We start from the raw sequence: 14870 nt of genomic DNA on the forward strand, positions 1-14870 counted from the left end.
CAGGTGATTCTAATGTGTAGCCATGGTTAAACACTGCTAGTCTAGTTGCTGCATTGGGTATGGAGGTCCACTTCTGTGCTGCTTGCCCTTCCTTAATGGTGGGTCTCTTTTTAGAGCCCTGTGGAAGCTTTTATGATCGTTTGTTGTTGTTTTGGTGTATTGCTGGTGTTTAGTATTTTTACTGAATGTTGCTGTGATTTTTTTTTACTGTGCTGGGCCTATGTGGGCCCTTTTCAATTGAAAAACTCATTCTGCATTCTGAGAAGTTTTCTTGTGCTTTTAAAAAATTCTTCCTCTCTTTTTTTTCTTTATTTTTTTCTGGAATCTTTATTACTTGAGTGTTAGAACTCAAGATATAAGATAATCAGATGATTATCTTATAATTTTCCTACTGTTTCATCTCTGACATTTTATTTTCTAGGAAATTTCTTTTTACTTTATCATCCAGTGAATGTATATTGTCATCATTTTATTTCTAAGAGTTATCTTTTTATATAGATGTTCATTTTTAGAGCAGTCATTCTTGCAAGTGTGTGCTTTTTTTTTTTTTTTTTAAGCTTCCTGCATTGTTTGTGTTTTTTCTTGGTTTTTTGTTCTCATTTTTTTGGTTCATTTTAGAGGCTTTCCTTAAGTCTGTCACTCTTTCCCTGTCTATTCGTCTTTAAAAGTGAAGGGGTGGGGGTGCCTGGATGGCTTAGTGGGTTAAGCCTCTCCCTTCGGCTCAGGTCATGGTCTCAGGGTCTGGGGATTGAACCCTCCATTGGGCTCTCTGCTTGGCAGAGAGCTGACTTCCCCCTCTCTCTCTGCCTGCCTCTCTGCCTATTTGTGATCTCTCTCTGTGTCAAATAAAATAAATAAAATCTTTTAAAAAATTATAAAAATGAAGGGCTAAAAACTTGCTAGAAGCCAACTTGAGGACTTACTGATTGTTGGTCTTCCTGAATGGTGTTTGACGAGAGTCTGGTCATTTTTGTGTATGTGCCCTAGTGCGGAATCCTCTTAGAAATTCCAAGAAATTTGTTATAAACATAATAGAAGTGTTTATTGGTTGCTGCTAGCATATCAGCTTTGGAAGATCAATTTTACTGCTAAGTTCTGCTTATATAAGCTGTGTGCATAAATAATTTGAGTCCTTTGTATACGGTAGAGAAGACATGTATGTCCTTTTATATGATTATAAAATTTTATATTTTTTCCTTTGATAACTTTATTATCTAAGTACCCTATCTATTAATAAAGATATGGGATCCCCCAACAATACAAAATATAAATGTATTATATATATAATATATATAATGTATTTATACAAAATATATTTTGTTAATAACAAAAATATGCAGTTTATATCTACTATAATCATCATCATATTAGCTATCTGTGTAGAAAGTCACATATTGCATATAAAGAACCTTCTACAACCTTGGTATAGTGTAGAAGAGTGGTTTATTTTTTAAACTTTACTTTTCACATTTTATGATTTCATGTTTTTATAATCCAAAAGAATAATACTTACTCTTCTAAACTAGGCATTTCCAACTTTAATTGAATAGATGCTGATTTTAATTTTCTCATAGTCTTAAATGCCCTGAAGAAAATGCACTGCCGAGAGTAGCATGAGCGAACCTATAATATTACTAGAGTAATCAATTTGTTGAGTACCCAGGTTTTTGTTTTGTTTTGTTTTGTTTGTTTGTTTGTTTTTAAGATTTTATTTATGTATTTGGCAGAGAGAGAGAGATCACAAGTAGGCAGAGAGAGAGGGGGAAGCAGGCTCCCCGCCGAGCAGAGAGTCTGATGAAGGGCTTGATCCCAGGACCCTGAGATCATGACCTGAGCGGAAAGCAGAGGCTTTAACCCACTGAGCCACCCAGGCACCCCATTGGGTACCCAGTTTTAAAATTTAGATATGACATAAAGAAAAAATGAAAAAAAAAAGTAGAGTTTCTAAGAAACATTATTTTGATATTACTAAACTTACAGAAAAGTGCAGAAACAGTAAAAAACTTCCATATACTCTTTTTTTTAGGAAAGTTTTTTTTAAAGAAATTTTTTTTTAAAAGATTTTATTTATTTGATAGAGGCAGAGAGAGATCAAGCATGAGCAGTGGGGAAGGACGAGGAAGAAGCAGACTCTCCACTAAACAGGGAGCCTGATGTGGGGCTTGATCCCAGGACCCTGGGATCACGATCTGAGCCAAAGGCAGATGCTTAAACTGCTGAGACACCCTGATGCCCCACTTTCATATATTCTTAACCCATATTCATCAATTGTGAAGCAATCATTTTAACGTAATTTGTTAACTTTCTCCTTCATAAGTATTTTTGAGCTTCTGTGTATGAGATCTTTGATACTTAGTTAAATTTAACATTTTTAAACATTGTGAATTCATAATTTGGAACAGTTTTATTTGAAAAACAACACATTGCTCTAACTTGCTACTAAAGCTACATTATAAATTGGTTGTGCTTTTTTCCTTTCTGCTTTTTCCAAAGAGGTTTAGATTCATCTATTTCTGCTTAAAAAAAAAAAAAAAAGTGAAAGAAACACATTCTGGTCTTTAATGTACATTTTAATATCCTTTACATCTTTTTGGCTTATTTGTTAGTGGTGGCTAAAGACTTTGGAATATGGGCAAATTTTAATGGGACAGACTTCTTTCTTCAAGGTAGACACTGGAAATTTCCATGATGTGGAGGAGAATCCTTCCTACCTGTTGCTGTTATAATGTACTTATAAAGATATATTTTATTTACAGCCTTTTGCCAACAAGCATTTTAAAATCACGAAATCATCTTTTATAAAGATCCTATGTGTTTTAGAAGTAATATGATATAAACTGTTAAATTACTCTTTATTATTATTTTTCTTTTGCAGCGGAATAATAAGCAGAAATAAGACTTTATTCAAGAAACCATTTTTTAAATTTATAGCTGCCACTCCAATGGTAAACTGTTGCTGAATGATAGCATGTGCTTCACCAAGCTTTATAATCTTTGTGTGTTTCACAGCTTGGGCAGCACTAAAAGCACTTTGGTTTTATGTGAAGTTTAGTTCAAACAAGTTTAATCTAAACCTCTAAACTTTTTGTACTGTCTTAAGTGCTCTTGTTTTTAATATTCTGATTTCTAGAAAAAACATTTTTATGTGGTTCAGTTTTAGGTATTTTCTAGCTCAACTTAAACTTTAAAAACAATTGTTTAGCAGTTCTATCAAAATTGGACTACAGATTTTTCTATCCGTCTGAAGTAGCATTTCCCAGAGTATGTTCCAAGGAATGCCAGCCATGACAGAGGAAATGATACCTGCTATAAAGCCCTTTCAGAGAGTTTGAATGCACAAGTTTTATATTATGTTAAGGTCTTTGAGGTCTTTGAAAAAGACATTTGTTAGTTTTGTTTAACCCAGGTTTTCTCAAACTTACTTGACCATGCATCTTTTTTTGCTCTAAAACACCAGCTAACATTACTTGGCATTATTCCCCTACTCCCTCATAAAAATCAGATTATTTCTGTATCATATACCATATCTTTTTTTCTATGTGGAGCTAGGTTTAAATCATTTAGCACAATACTTTTCAAAATATATTTTACTGACACTCATTGAAAAAAGAGTGTATGATCAAATAAGTTATCTCTTTTTAAAGATCATAGATGCATGGTACTCAGAGATCCTTTACTTATATGATATAATGGTTTTCAAAAAGTAGTAGAATTCTTAACTTTAAATAAGTTCTTAATGGATATTTTTAGAACAGGTAAATACGTAAAATACATTAAAAAGGTGAAAGAGGAGTTGGTCTAGTTGAAGTGTGTTAACAGATCTGAAGCAGCTAGAGAACCATTCAGAGGCTCTGGGGACCCCACTAGTCTACTCTCTGATCAGTGATTAGTTCTAGTGTCAGCAGATAAGGCTCCATGGGTCCAATCCCACTGCCATCTGTTTGGGAAAATGTTTTTAGGATGCAGCTAGTCTCATTCTTGGCTGTTTTTCCTCTGCCATAGCAGAACACAGTAATTGGAACAGAGCTCTTCTGGCCCACAGGAGCTTAAAATATTTACTCTTGATCTTTTACTGTGAGAGTTTGCTGATCTGTCATTGGGCTATCTCTGCCATTAGTTCATACAAATGAGAATCAGGGTATTAAAATATTTGAAAACAAATACTAGTTTATTTCATCCATAATAACCCATTTCTGGCTCTATAAAGTTGTTAGTTGTTTTGCCATCTAAATCCCTTTTGTGACAGCATGAGTCTTTCTTTAAATTACCATTTTTTATGAAGGAAAAGAACTAAGGAAATTGTTGTTATTTAATTTTGCCATTCATAGAGTGATGTTCAAGAAGCCTGTTTCAAATGTCAGATTTCAAAAGCTGGAAACCCGTTTCTGCAAGATGTTTTTTGGCATCTTTTTTTCTTACTGAATCTTTTGAGTCAATAAAAACTTCCAAGAGTAATTTTAGAGTTTTACAGCTTTTCTTAGAGTTCGATATTGCTTCTTTTGCAACTAATGCATTGCATGTGGTGGTTTGCAGTGGTATCATTGGTCGTAGCAGGAAAGATTTCAAGAGATACTTATTCAACTTCATCGCCGCCATGCCTCTCGTAAGTGTAATTCTTTAAAAAAATCTTTACATAGGGAAAAACTTGGATCTACCTGGAATCTTCAGAGATTTTTGCTTAAGTTTACTTTAAAGATTTATGGTACTAAATTCCTATCTCAAGTTTGGTTTTATAACTTAGAGCAGAATTTTGCAATGTAAACCTTTTTACTAGATAGTAAAAAGGGACTGAAGTTGGGTTTAGTTTCATTGTATACATATGTGGATGTATCCATATGTGTTGTTTTGTTCTAACCTTTAGGCCAGGATTTCTGTGATGTTTAGTAGCATCCCACTTGATGGCAGTAGTGCCCCTCCCCCCAGTTTTGACAACCCCAAATGTCTCGAGGATATTGGCAAATGTCCTGAGGAGGGTAGGTGTGGTGGCAAAATCACCCTGAATGGGAACCATTGCTTTAGGCCCTAAACTATTGGAGTAACTTGAACCACTGATGTCATTTAAGTGAAATTAGAATTTAGTATCTGAATTTATTAAAAATAAAGGTCAGTGTTTGGTTTAAATCATAAGTGATATTCTCAGCTTGGTTCTTTCTTTTATTGCTACTACAAGAATTTTATTATTATAAATATGAGAGTGAAAAACTTGATTTTAAACTCCAGCTAATTAGAGAATATGTCAGAAATTTAATAAAGCATGAGGATACATGTACACGGTTTTTAGACTTTAGAAAAAGTTGAGATAAAAATTGTAGATGTCATTAAGAGATGGAGATTGAGTGGACAACCATTGTTTTCTTGAGAAAATGTTTACGTAAATCTGAGTTTGGAACTATGGAAGACTTAATTTCAATATAATGATGGGAACAAGAAGTAAAGATGACTCTAGAAATTATGGTATTAGTTGGTATGAAATTAAAATTTTTTTTTGAAAAATGCAAATAGAATTCATTGTCTAGGATCGTAATGCTTATAGAAGGAAATAGAAGATACAAACATAAATATCAGGACTCCTTTACACTGAATCCAAAGGGGACAGATTTGGCTTTTATTTGTTGACAAAAGAAGTATCAAGATGCTTCTCGTAATTAATGTTATTAACATATTAAAAAATTGAGTTTCAAGTAGAGTTTTAATATATCAGCATAATAGAGCCAATTGCATTTGCTTTGGGATGTTCTCTTTGTATCTTTGTACACTCTGAGTAAAACAGAAGCAAATCATTATCAATTTGGACAATCAGTTATAAAAGTCATAGGATTTGGGGACAGAGCCAATGCTAGAGCAATAAATAATAATTTTGTGAATGGAAATATAGCAAAGCCAGTAATATGTGTTTGTTTGTTTCAGATCTCTGTAGTTAACAACTTCTTGAAGTTTGGGTTAAATGAGCTCAAACTATGCTTCCGAGTAAGACTAACTAAATACCTCTATGAGGAGTATCTCCAGTAAGTGATAACCTATTTTTATATTAAACATACTTGAACTGAATAGAAATGTTGATGATATTGAGATCTAGAAGTTTTTCTCTTATATTGGATATGTTTTCAAGTAAATTTTCTTAGACCCAGAAGCACATAGGCAAAGACCTCAGCAGTTTAGACTTTAATCCTAGCTCTTCGGTTAATTTGCAAGTCATCCTTCTCTGGTCTTGCTTCCTTATCTTTAAAGTAAGGACAATCTTTACGGCCTCTTCCAGCTCCAGACCTTTCCATTTCTATGAATTTGCCCTGTGTGCTAGAATGTGAATTTTTTTGTTTTTAAAATCCTCAGTTTTCATGTCATTTTCTTTCATCTGTTTCAGAGCTTTCACATATTATAAAATGGGAAATCTGGACAACAGAATAGCCAACCCAGACCAGCTGCTTACTCAAGATGTAGAAAAGTTTTGTAACAGTGTAGTTGATCTGTATTCAAATCTTAGTAAGGTAAGTTTCTCTATTTTCTTTTTAAAAATTATGTGTTGATTTGTTGAGTTTTGAATCTTAGCATATTTATATAGAGTTGTTAGCATATTTATATAGAATTGTTTTGATGGACATAACAGCATAACTACTAAGTGCTTTTTTGAGAAAATTAGAGTTGTTATAATAGCTTTAACTACAGTTGTTTAATTTTCTCTATTATTTTTGTGAGGTGCTTGGGCCAACTTAGAGTGTCTTACAAAGATTTTGTATGAATTTTGTAGGCTGATTTCAGGAAAAGAACAGAAATTTGAATTTTTGTCACTTGACTTGTGACTTGTTGTTAGAAATTGACCATCAGTTTATGTTTCTAGTTCCACATGTGTAACACTAGGCTGGACTTCTTCCTGTTCATTTCTGTGCTTCTTATCTCTAATTCTAATAGATCATTTGAGTAATGGTCAAAAATCTTCACAAGATACTAGTTGATTTCCATTTTCTAATTATTATCTCCCCCTACCCCCACCATCCCAGAATATTGCCAGAGCTCTTGGGACAGAGGATAGGCCCTAACCAGGTTTCTTCCTGCCAGTTTCCTCAGTTCTTTTTTGTACTATCTTGTCTCACCACCCTTTACAGCTTTTGCTGTTGTCTTCTCATTAAGTCGTCGTCTTTGCCATTACCTCCTGCCTCGTCTGGGACATGAACAGGGCACCTCCGAGATCATCTACCCAGCATTTCTTCCTCTTGTCATCTCAGAGGCCCTGTTTCCTACCACTATCCACATGGCTGCTCTTGGTCTGGGGTGAGAGCTTGTCTCAAAGTGGACCAATTATAGTATCTTTGTCCCTGGCCACAGTTGATCCAGATACCCAGTCTGAGACAAAAGAACTCTCCCCAGGGGTCTGGGTCACCCTGTAAGAAGAGGAATGCTCCTGCTTCAACCATGTGGCTGGAGGGAGGATAGGCAATTCTTAGAAAAGTGCTATTGATCTGCAAGAATTCCCCCACTCATGACAGGCCCATTAGTAGGATGCCTTTTCACTTCATGCCATACTTTTTATTCAGCTTTCCAGAAGCCTTTGCTAACTTATTCTTTACTGGAGGAATTCTGACAACTATAAATTATTGATTAATTCATTACCACATTTTGACATTTGTTGTATATGTGTGTCTAGGGTCAGGGGAGTGTATATACAAATATTTTTGTAATTCTGTACATACTGTTTTGTATTCCTTACATCTTGACACTCTACAGCTCAGGTGTTGTCACATTGGTAATAGAGAAAAATATAATGGTAGTCGGCCCTGTACTACAGTATTTTTACTGTTTTTAATATCTCATTGTTTGAACTGTGACTTAGGTGATGAGTCATTTTTGTCAACTTTTAAATCTACTTACATTTTATAAATGTGTCTATCTTTTTGATAATTTATAAGTCAAAAAAGAACAGGTTAATCTTAATAGAAGCCAAGAAAGGGATGGCTGTAGACTTAAAGTGAAAGAATATAGGGGTTTTTTAAAAACACTTCAAAATATGTATAAACTTTTGATATGTCATTTGAGTTGTCTCCATGTGTAAGGAACAGTATATTAATGTCTTAGTTCTAGACGCTTGAGTTTTATATCAGAAAATTATAGGCTCATTTAATTATTTCAACATACGGATATTGTGATAAAGTAATAGAATTAAAGCAATGTTACAAGCAGGAAGAGCCATTCATTTTATTGGTGTAGATCTATGGAAACCTGGAAAGCTGGTAGTAGATTTGAGGATACAGTGCCTTTTATTCATTGTCTTTACACTGCATTGAGAAATTACTAAGTTCTAATGGTTAATTATCATAGTTGAACTACCTTAATTGTTGGAAAATGGAAAATGTTTTTCCCACTTGATTATCAGTAGCCTTTGGTCATGCTATCTCTATTTTAAGTTTCTTGAGAATAAGAACTGTTTATTTTATGTTTTTGTTGGTCTGTATGCTGTTTATAGTACATTATATATGGTGGGAACTCTGCATGTTGACAATTATGTGTTAAATGTTAAATAGCATTTTATATTTATCATGTTTTATTAGCTTTCAGTCTATACAATCTACTTCTTTTTAATTCTTTACCTTTTCATATTTATAGCCATTTTTAGACATAGTTTTGTATATCTTCAAGTTAACAAGTGCAATAGGAGCTCAGGTGAGTTTAATCTATCTTTTAAATTGCTATAGTTCTATGTTGTAAATAGCTGGATTGTAGAAATTTTTATGTATCTCAAAGATTGTGTTTTTACAACATGTACCTAAGAAAGTCTAGTTATAAAATAATACTGTATTAGAGACTTAAAAAAGTCCTCTAATTTGGTGTTTGAATTTTCCTTAAGTCAGATACTTGGAAAATTTTTGTGGCATTAATAACGAGAAGTACTTAAATATTGACATCATGTACTTACTATTGTAAAGTAATGTCTAAAAAGAGATTTGGAGACAGCCATTTTAATATGAAACTTGAATGTTAAAATATGAGAAATACCTTTAAATATAATGGTTTTTTAAATATAATATGTAATTTTATAATTATATAAATGGTTGACTATCTCCTGAGCCATACCCTGTCTCTTTAATATTTGTGTTGGTAAGAATGACCTTTAAATTTTCTTTGAGTATTCTTGTTGAAATACAACTTTAATCGTGTAATATGTGATGTTACTCTTACATATTTATTATACAACCATGTAATAGTGTGGCTGTACTATGTATATATGTACATGTATATGCATACACATCTTATAGTTGATTAACATACAATTTATATAGTAGTTTTTGCTACTTTCCAGAACACTGGAGAAAGTAGGCTTTATTTGAATTTCTTGTCTACCGTCCTAATCTGCTATCCTATGATCTGGGTTTTATCATTCTTCTAGCTTGTTTTTACTCTAAGCAGATGAATAGGCCTAATCCCTTTTGTCTTTGTACTATAATATTTTTATGGTACTTATTACATTTTTATAATACCTAAATATCTATCCATGTATTCCTGTTATCTGATTCTGCATTTCTCAAAGGTAGAAACTATGTTTTAGTTCTCTCCTTTGCCCATTCTTGCATTGACTGTTGAAATACATTTGAATCATATTTAATTTTAAAAATACTGAATACAAATCATAGTCCACACATGTTGTACTAGGTAGTGGGGAAAAAAGATGAGTAAGGCAAAGTTCCAGCTGAAGAAGGTTTACAGTCCAGTGAAAGAATAGGTATTCAGTTTTAATGCAGAATGATAAGTGACAGAAGTTTGATAAACATATTTAGTGTCCAGAAGAATTGGAGGTGATATTTGAGTTGCTCTGAGGAGGATGAGTAGGTGTCCATTAGATATGTCAGGCTTGCTAGGCACAATACTGGCTTCCTTAAATGGCATGTTTAGGAAATAGTTTATTCAGTATGGCAGAATACAGTATAGAGATGGGAATGAGAAAAGTGCCTGTGATGATTTGGGAAGGTAAGCTTAAAGCTTTCCTCTTACGTTGGTCAATGGGTGATGAGGTTACTCACCAAGTTAGAAAGTATGGCAGCTACAAGCAAGATGTAGGAGAAGGGAAAACCAGGTAGAGCTTGTTTGGGAGACTTTAGCTTGACACCCTACAGAGTAGTGAGCTAAGTACTCTGTAGTACTTGACACTTACTTGTAAATACTATCTTGGATTTTTAAGAGTGATTGGAGTAGAGATAAAAAGTAGGAAAGATCTAAGGAAGAAATCTCAGGGAATATTAACATTCTAAGAGAACATCTGAGAGTGTCTGTGGAATATTAAGGGAATATCAGGTAGAGTTCCATCAGAAGAGTTTTAGATGCTGTAGGAAGAGTAAGGATGCAATTAGGGGTTTTTATTTTTATTTATTAATTTCTTTTAAAGATTTCATTTATTTATTTGACAGAAAGAGGGAGAGGGAAAGAGCACAAGCAGGGGAAGTGGCAGGCAGAACTGAGCAGGAAGCCTAATGCGGAGCTCGATCCTAGGACCCTTGGGATCATGACCTGAGCCAAAGGCAGACACTCAACAGACTAGTCTAGGCCACCCAAGCACCCACAATTAGGAGTTTTTTAGGTAAGCAAATTCAGAAGAGCTGGGGATGAGATACAGTGTTGGAAGAGGAACAGAATAGACGAGTAGTGAAAAGTGTGAACAATGTGTATTTTCCCAAAAAAGAAATAATTAAGGGGGGAAATTAGCCAAGTCACTGCAGTTATTTATAGAAATTGTGCATGTTGCATGTTGCATCCAGTGAATTTATTATGATATCCTTGAACATTGTATATTCTCTTCCAATAATAATAGGGCCCAACAAGTATGATGGCCTACTTGATTATTTCTGGGCTACTCCTAACTCGACTTAGAAGACCTATTGGTAAGATGACAATAACTGAGCAAAAGTATGAGGGAGAGTATAGGTTCGTTAATTCCCGGCTCATCACAAACAGGTAAGAAGAAATGTGTTAAATTTAGCTGTACTAAAACTGTTTTTATGGATATTGATGTCATATAAGTTTACTCCAAACAGTCTGGGAGACACTGTTACCAAAATTGTTTCTTTATTTACCTCTTTTGAATAATAGATTATAAAAAATACCAGTTTTATAAAGTAGTAATCCTCAACATTTCTCTTTTTCTTAATTGTGTAGTATCCCTGGTTCACCTCCTCATCTCTTTTATTGACTAATTTTCTGTTAATTTCACTTTAAACACACTCAAAATACATTCAAATTCAAGTTTACTTACAATATTTCTTCAAAGAAAATTCTCAGTTTATCCACAAATACTTTTATTTTGAGACTGTGTATGCTCAGTAATTCAGTCTAACTGCACATGTGTCTACCTATTTTCCTGATAGTTTCCAAAATAGGAAGAAAAAGTATTAGGCTCTGGAGCAAGCCTGATTAGTTTCAAAATCTGCCTCCTCTTCTTATCAATTATATATTATATGACTTCTGGCAAGTTAGTTATAGCTTTACTTTTCTTGTTTGTAATAGAGAATATAGGACTATCATAAGTATTAAATATGAAATACATACAAAGCTTCCAGCCTAAGTTTTGATATGTAGTAGGTACTTGATAAATTTTCTCACCTATTGATTTGTAAACTTTAAGTCATTTTGAGGGTCCTAATCTTTATGGAGACCCTAAAGCATTTATAGAACTACTTAGAAGATTACTTTTTTAACAGTTCCTTTTTCCTTTGTTTCCTTATATTGCTAAAATGGTACCAGTTTTAAGTAGAGTTCAGTGCCTTAGGGAGGCGGAGGAATAGAATTTTGGTTAAGTGGAGAGGTGATCTGCCAAGTGAATGAAAGATGGTATCAGCTAGAAGGCTTTCTTTTGCAAGAAACAGAAAACCCTGATTTAGGTAGCAATAACAATAAGGACATTTACTACTTGACATAAGAACTCTTAAGGTAGCCCCATTCCAGGTACAACATGATCAGGGCTCTGGTCCTTTGATGTTCTCTTGGCTCAGCCCTCCTTTGTGTGTTGCTGTCTTCCTCAGCCTAATTTTTCTTATGATCACAAGATGGCAAAAGCAGTTTCAGATCTCACCAGCCCTCCTCCCCTGTAAAAAGCCCAGAAATAAAAAGAGGCCATTTCTTCAGGAGAGCAGGGAAACTTTCTCCGATGCCCCACCCTTGACTTTGTTTCACCTCTCTTTGGCCAGAATGATCACTGGCCCTTGCCTGAAGCAGTCACAGCCAAGTGATTGGCTTAGACCAAAAGGAACTCATAATTCCTTAGAGATGGGGTTGCGGCCATTCCTAAACCCTTTGGTGCATAGAAAGGGATAAACGGGTAGCTAAGAAAAGTGAAGTTCTCTTACATAAGAAGGTTGTAGAAGAGAAAACAGTGATGGATAGGCAGCCATAGTATTCTGAGTTATTTTTGCCCTTCCAGGTTTTAGGTTGGGGCTAAAATGAGAAGGAAGTAGAATGCTTTTCTCATCTTCCATGGGCTTAAACATGCAGAGGGGTTGGAAGGAAGTAAGAAAAGTAATATAGGTATAAAATTATTTGTTAAACCGTAATTGTGATACCCTGGGTCTCCGTGTTATTGTGTCAAGGGAATGGTGAAACACAAGTCAAACATGATTCATCTTTATACAAAGTTAATTTTGTTTGAAAGGATTGAGGTAAGAGCTACCTTGCTTTTGTAATGGAAAAGATGTAGATATATTTTGGAGTAGAATATTAAATTCACATACATTTTTAAGGGGAAAAAATAGACTTTGAAGATTGGGTGTTTATTGAAGGCTTTTTAACTGTACCCTATAGACTCCTGTGCGGATCTTTACTTTTCTCTGCTGTAAGAGTTATTTTCCTGGGATTTTTTACATTGTACTGAATTGGGAGTGGAATGTCAGATATGAGTTATAGTCTTAGCTGCTTGACTTGCTAGCTGTAAGACTTTGACAGACTTTTCTTAACTACAGTGTCTTCATCTGTAAGAATGCCCTTTTTCTTCTAGTCACGATTCTTGTGGCCCTTATGGACCCATTCAGGCCAGCTCAAGAAAAGGGGGGTTGTTGTGAGGGTATGGTGAGATTCCCAGCAAAAGAATGACTGTGCAATGACTGTCCAAGGCTCCTGGAAGCTGGCACTGTGAAGTCATTCATACTTGGTTTGCTTTTCTGTCTTTCAAAGGCTGTATGTCATGGCATCACTCCATAGCTTCTATTAGCTGTTGTTTTCTCCTCTCCCTTCTGTAGGGTCTGTATTCCATTTGTCATCTGTAATGGCTGTCCCAGCCCTGCCTTCCTATACATCATAGCAACCTCCTTCTTATTTCTTATTAAAGAAATTAAATTAATTTTCTGAGAACTAGCCCAGCATATCTTTTCCAGCTGTATATGGCATATCCAACACGTGGCTCCTGTTCAGTCTCTGATCCAGTTTAGGCATGTATTTCTTTGCCCTCTAATCAGTCAGGCAAGGAGCAGACTCTCAAGTACAGGACTGTAGCCAGACGCACCCACTAAGCTTACAGTCTTAAGTGTCTTTTATATTTATTTAATGTTTATATATATATCTTATATATATAAACATAAATATATTTATATTAATATTTAAATAAAATATTCAGTCATCAAATACTGTATTTCAATTATTTTTCAGGCACCAGTAATATCAAAATTAATTACTAAATTATTTTCTTTAATAGTGAAGAAATTGCCTTTTACAATGGGAATAAGAGAGAAAAGCAGACAATCCACTCAGTCTTCCGAAAGCTGGTAAGGTAGCATGCTTGAGACTCATGTATTTAGGGAAAAAAAATTTTTTTTCTTGGCATTTGCTGATGCTTGTCTGTATCTATCTATATAGGTATATATATCTTCAACCTCTAATCTCTAAGATATTTATTTTTAAGTAACTGTGAGTATTTTTATACAAAATAAAAGAATAAAAACTATCATGCCAGTATATTAAGCTGCCCAGTTATAAAAATAGGTTGATTTTTTAAAATAAAAGTCAGTGTATTTTTAGAGGTTGCTTAGAAGTTTTATTTAGTGATAAATTACTTTGTTTCTGTAGCATTCTTGAAGATACTATGATGGTTATGTTTATTATTTACAGTAGGGGTCAGCAAACTATTTCTATAAAAGACAAGATAGTACATATGTAGTTCAGACTTTTCAGACCTTATCGTCTGTATTGACACTCAAAAGTAGCCATATACTCCAAGGGAAGCAAAGGCAAAAATGAACTATTGGGACTTCATCAAGATAAAAAGTTTTTGCACAGCAAAGGAAATAGTTAACAAAACCAAAAGACAGCTGACAGAATGGGAGAAGATATTTGCAGATGACATATCAGATAAAGGACTAGTATTCAAAATCTATAAAGAACTTATCAAACTCAACATGGAAAGGACAAATAATCCATTCAAGAAATGGGCAGAAGACATGAACAGACATTTCTGCAAAGAAGACATCGAGGTGGCCAACAGACATATGAAAAGTGCTTCATATTACTCAGCATCAGGGAACTATAAATCAAAACCACAATGAGATAACACCTCACACCAGTCAGAATGGCTAAAATTAACAAGTCAGGAAATGACAGATGCTGGCGAGGATGCTGAGAAAGGGGAACCCTCCTACACTGTTAGTGGGAATGCAAGCTGGTGCAGCCACTCTAGAAAACAGCATGGAGGTTCCTTAAAAAGTTGAAAATAGAGCTACCCTACGACTCAGCAATCACACTACTGGGTATTTACCCTAAAGATACAAATGTAGTGATCCAAAGAGGCACGTGCACCTGAATGTTTATAGGAACAATGTCCACAATAGCCAAACCATGGAAAGAGCCTAGATGCCCATCTACAGATGAATGGATAAAGAAGATGTGATGTGTGTATATATACACATACA

At 34.4% G+C, this 14870-nt stretch overlaps 1 protein-coding gene across 3 annotated transcripts in view; it reads left to right on the forward strand.

The window, feature by feature from the left end:
* ABCD3 (ATP binding cassette subfamily D member 3) overlaps positions 1 to 14870 on the forward strand; it is a 75083-nt gene that overhangs the window by 38463 nt on the left and 21750 nt on the right. For all 3 annotated transcript variants that reach the window (XM_004752564.3, XM_004752565.2, XM_045064882.1), the window contains 6 exons: positions 4534 to 4603; positions 5908 to 6005; positions 6362 to 6485; positions 8596 to 8652; positions 10793 to 10935; positions 13661 to 13730. In XM_004752564.3, coding sequence (XP_004752621.1) covers positions 4534 to 4603; positions 5908 to 6005; positions 6362 to 6485; positions 8596 to 8652; positions 10793 to 10935; positions 13661 to 13730 — 562 coding nt within the window. The remainder of the gene's footprint in view (positions 1 to 4533; positions 4604 to 5907; positions 6006 to 6361; positions 6486 to 8595; positions 8653 to 10792; positions 10936 to 13660; positions 13731 to 14870) is intronic.

This window comes from Mustela putorius, unplaced genomic scaffold (genome assembly GCF_011764305.1).
Source record: "Mustela putorius furo isolate JIRA1106 unplaced genomic scaffold, ASM1176430v1.1 tig00003853_pilon_pilon_pilon, whole genome shotgun sequence".
Lineage (NCBI taxonomy): Eukaryota > Metazoa > Chordata > Mammalia > Carnivora > Mustelidae > Mustela > Mustela putorius.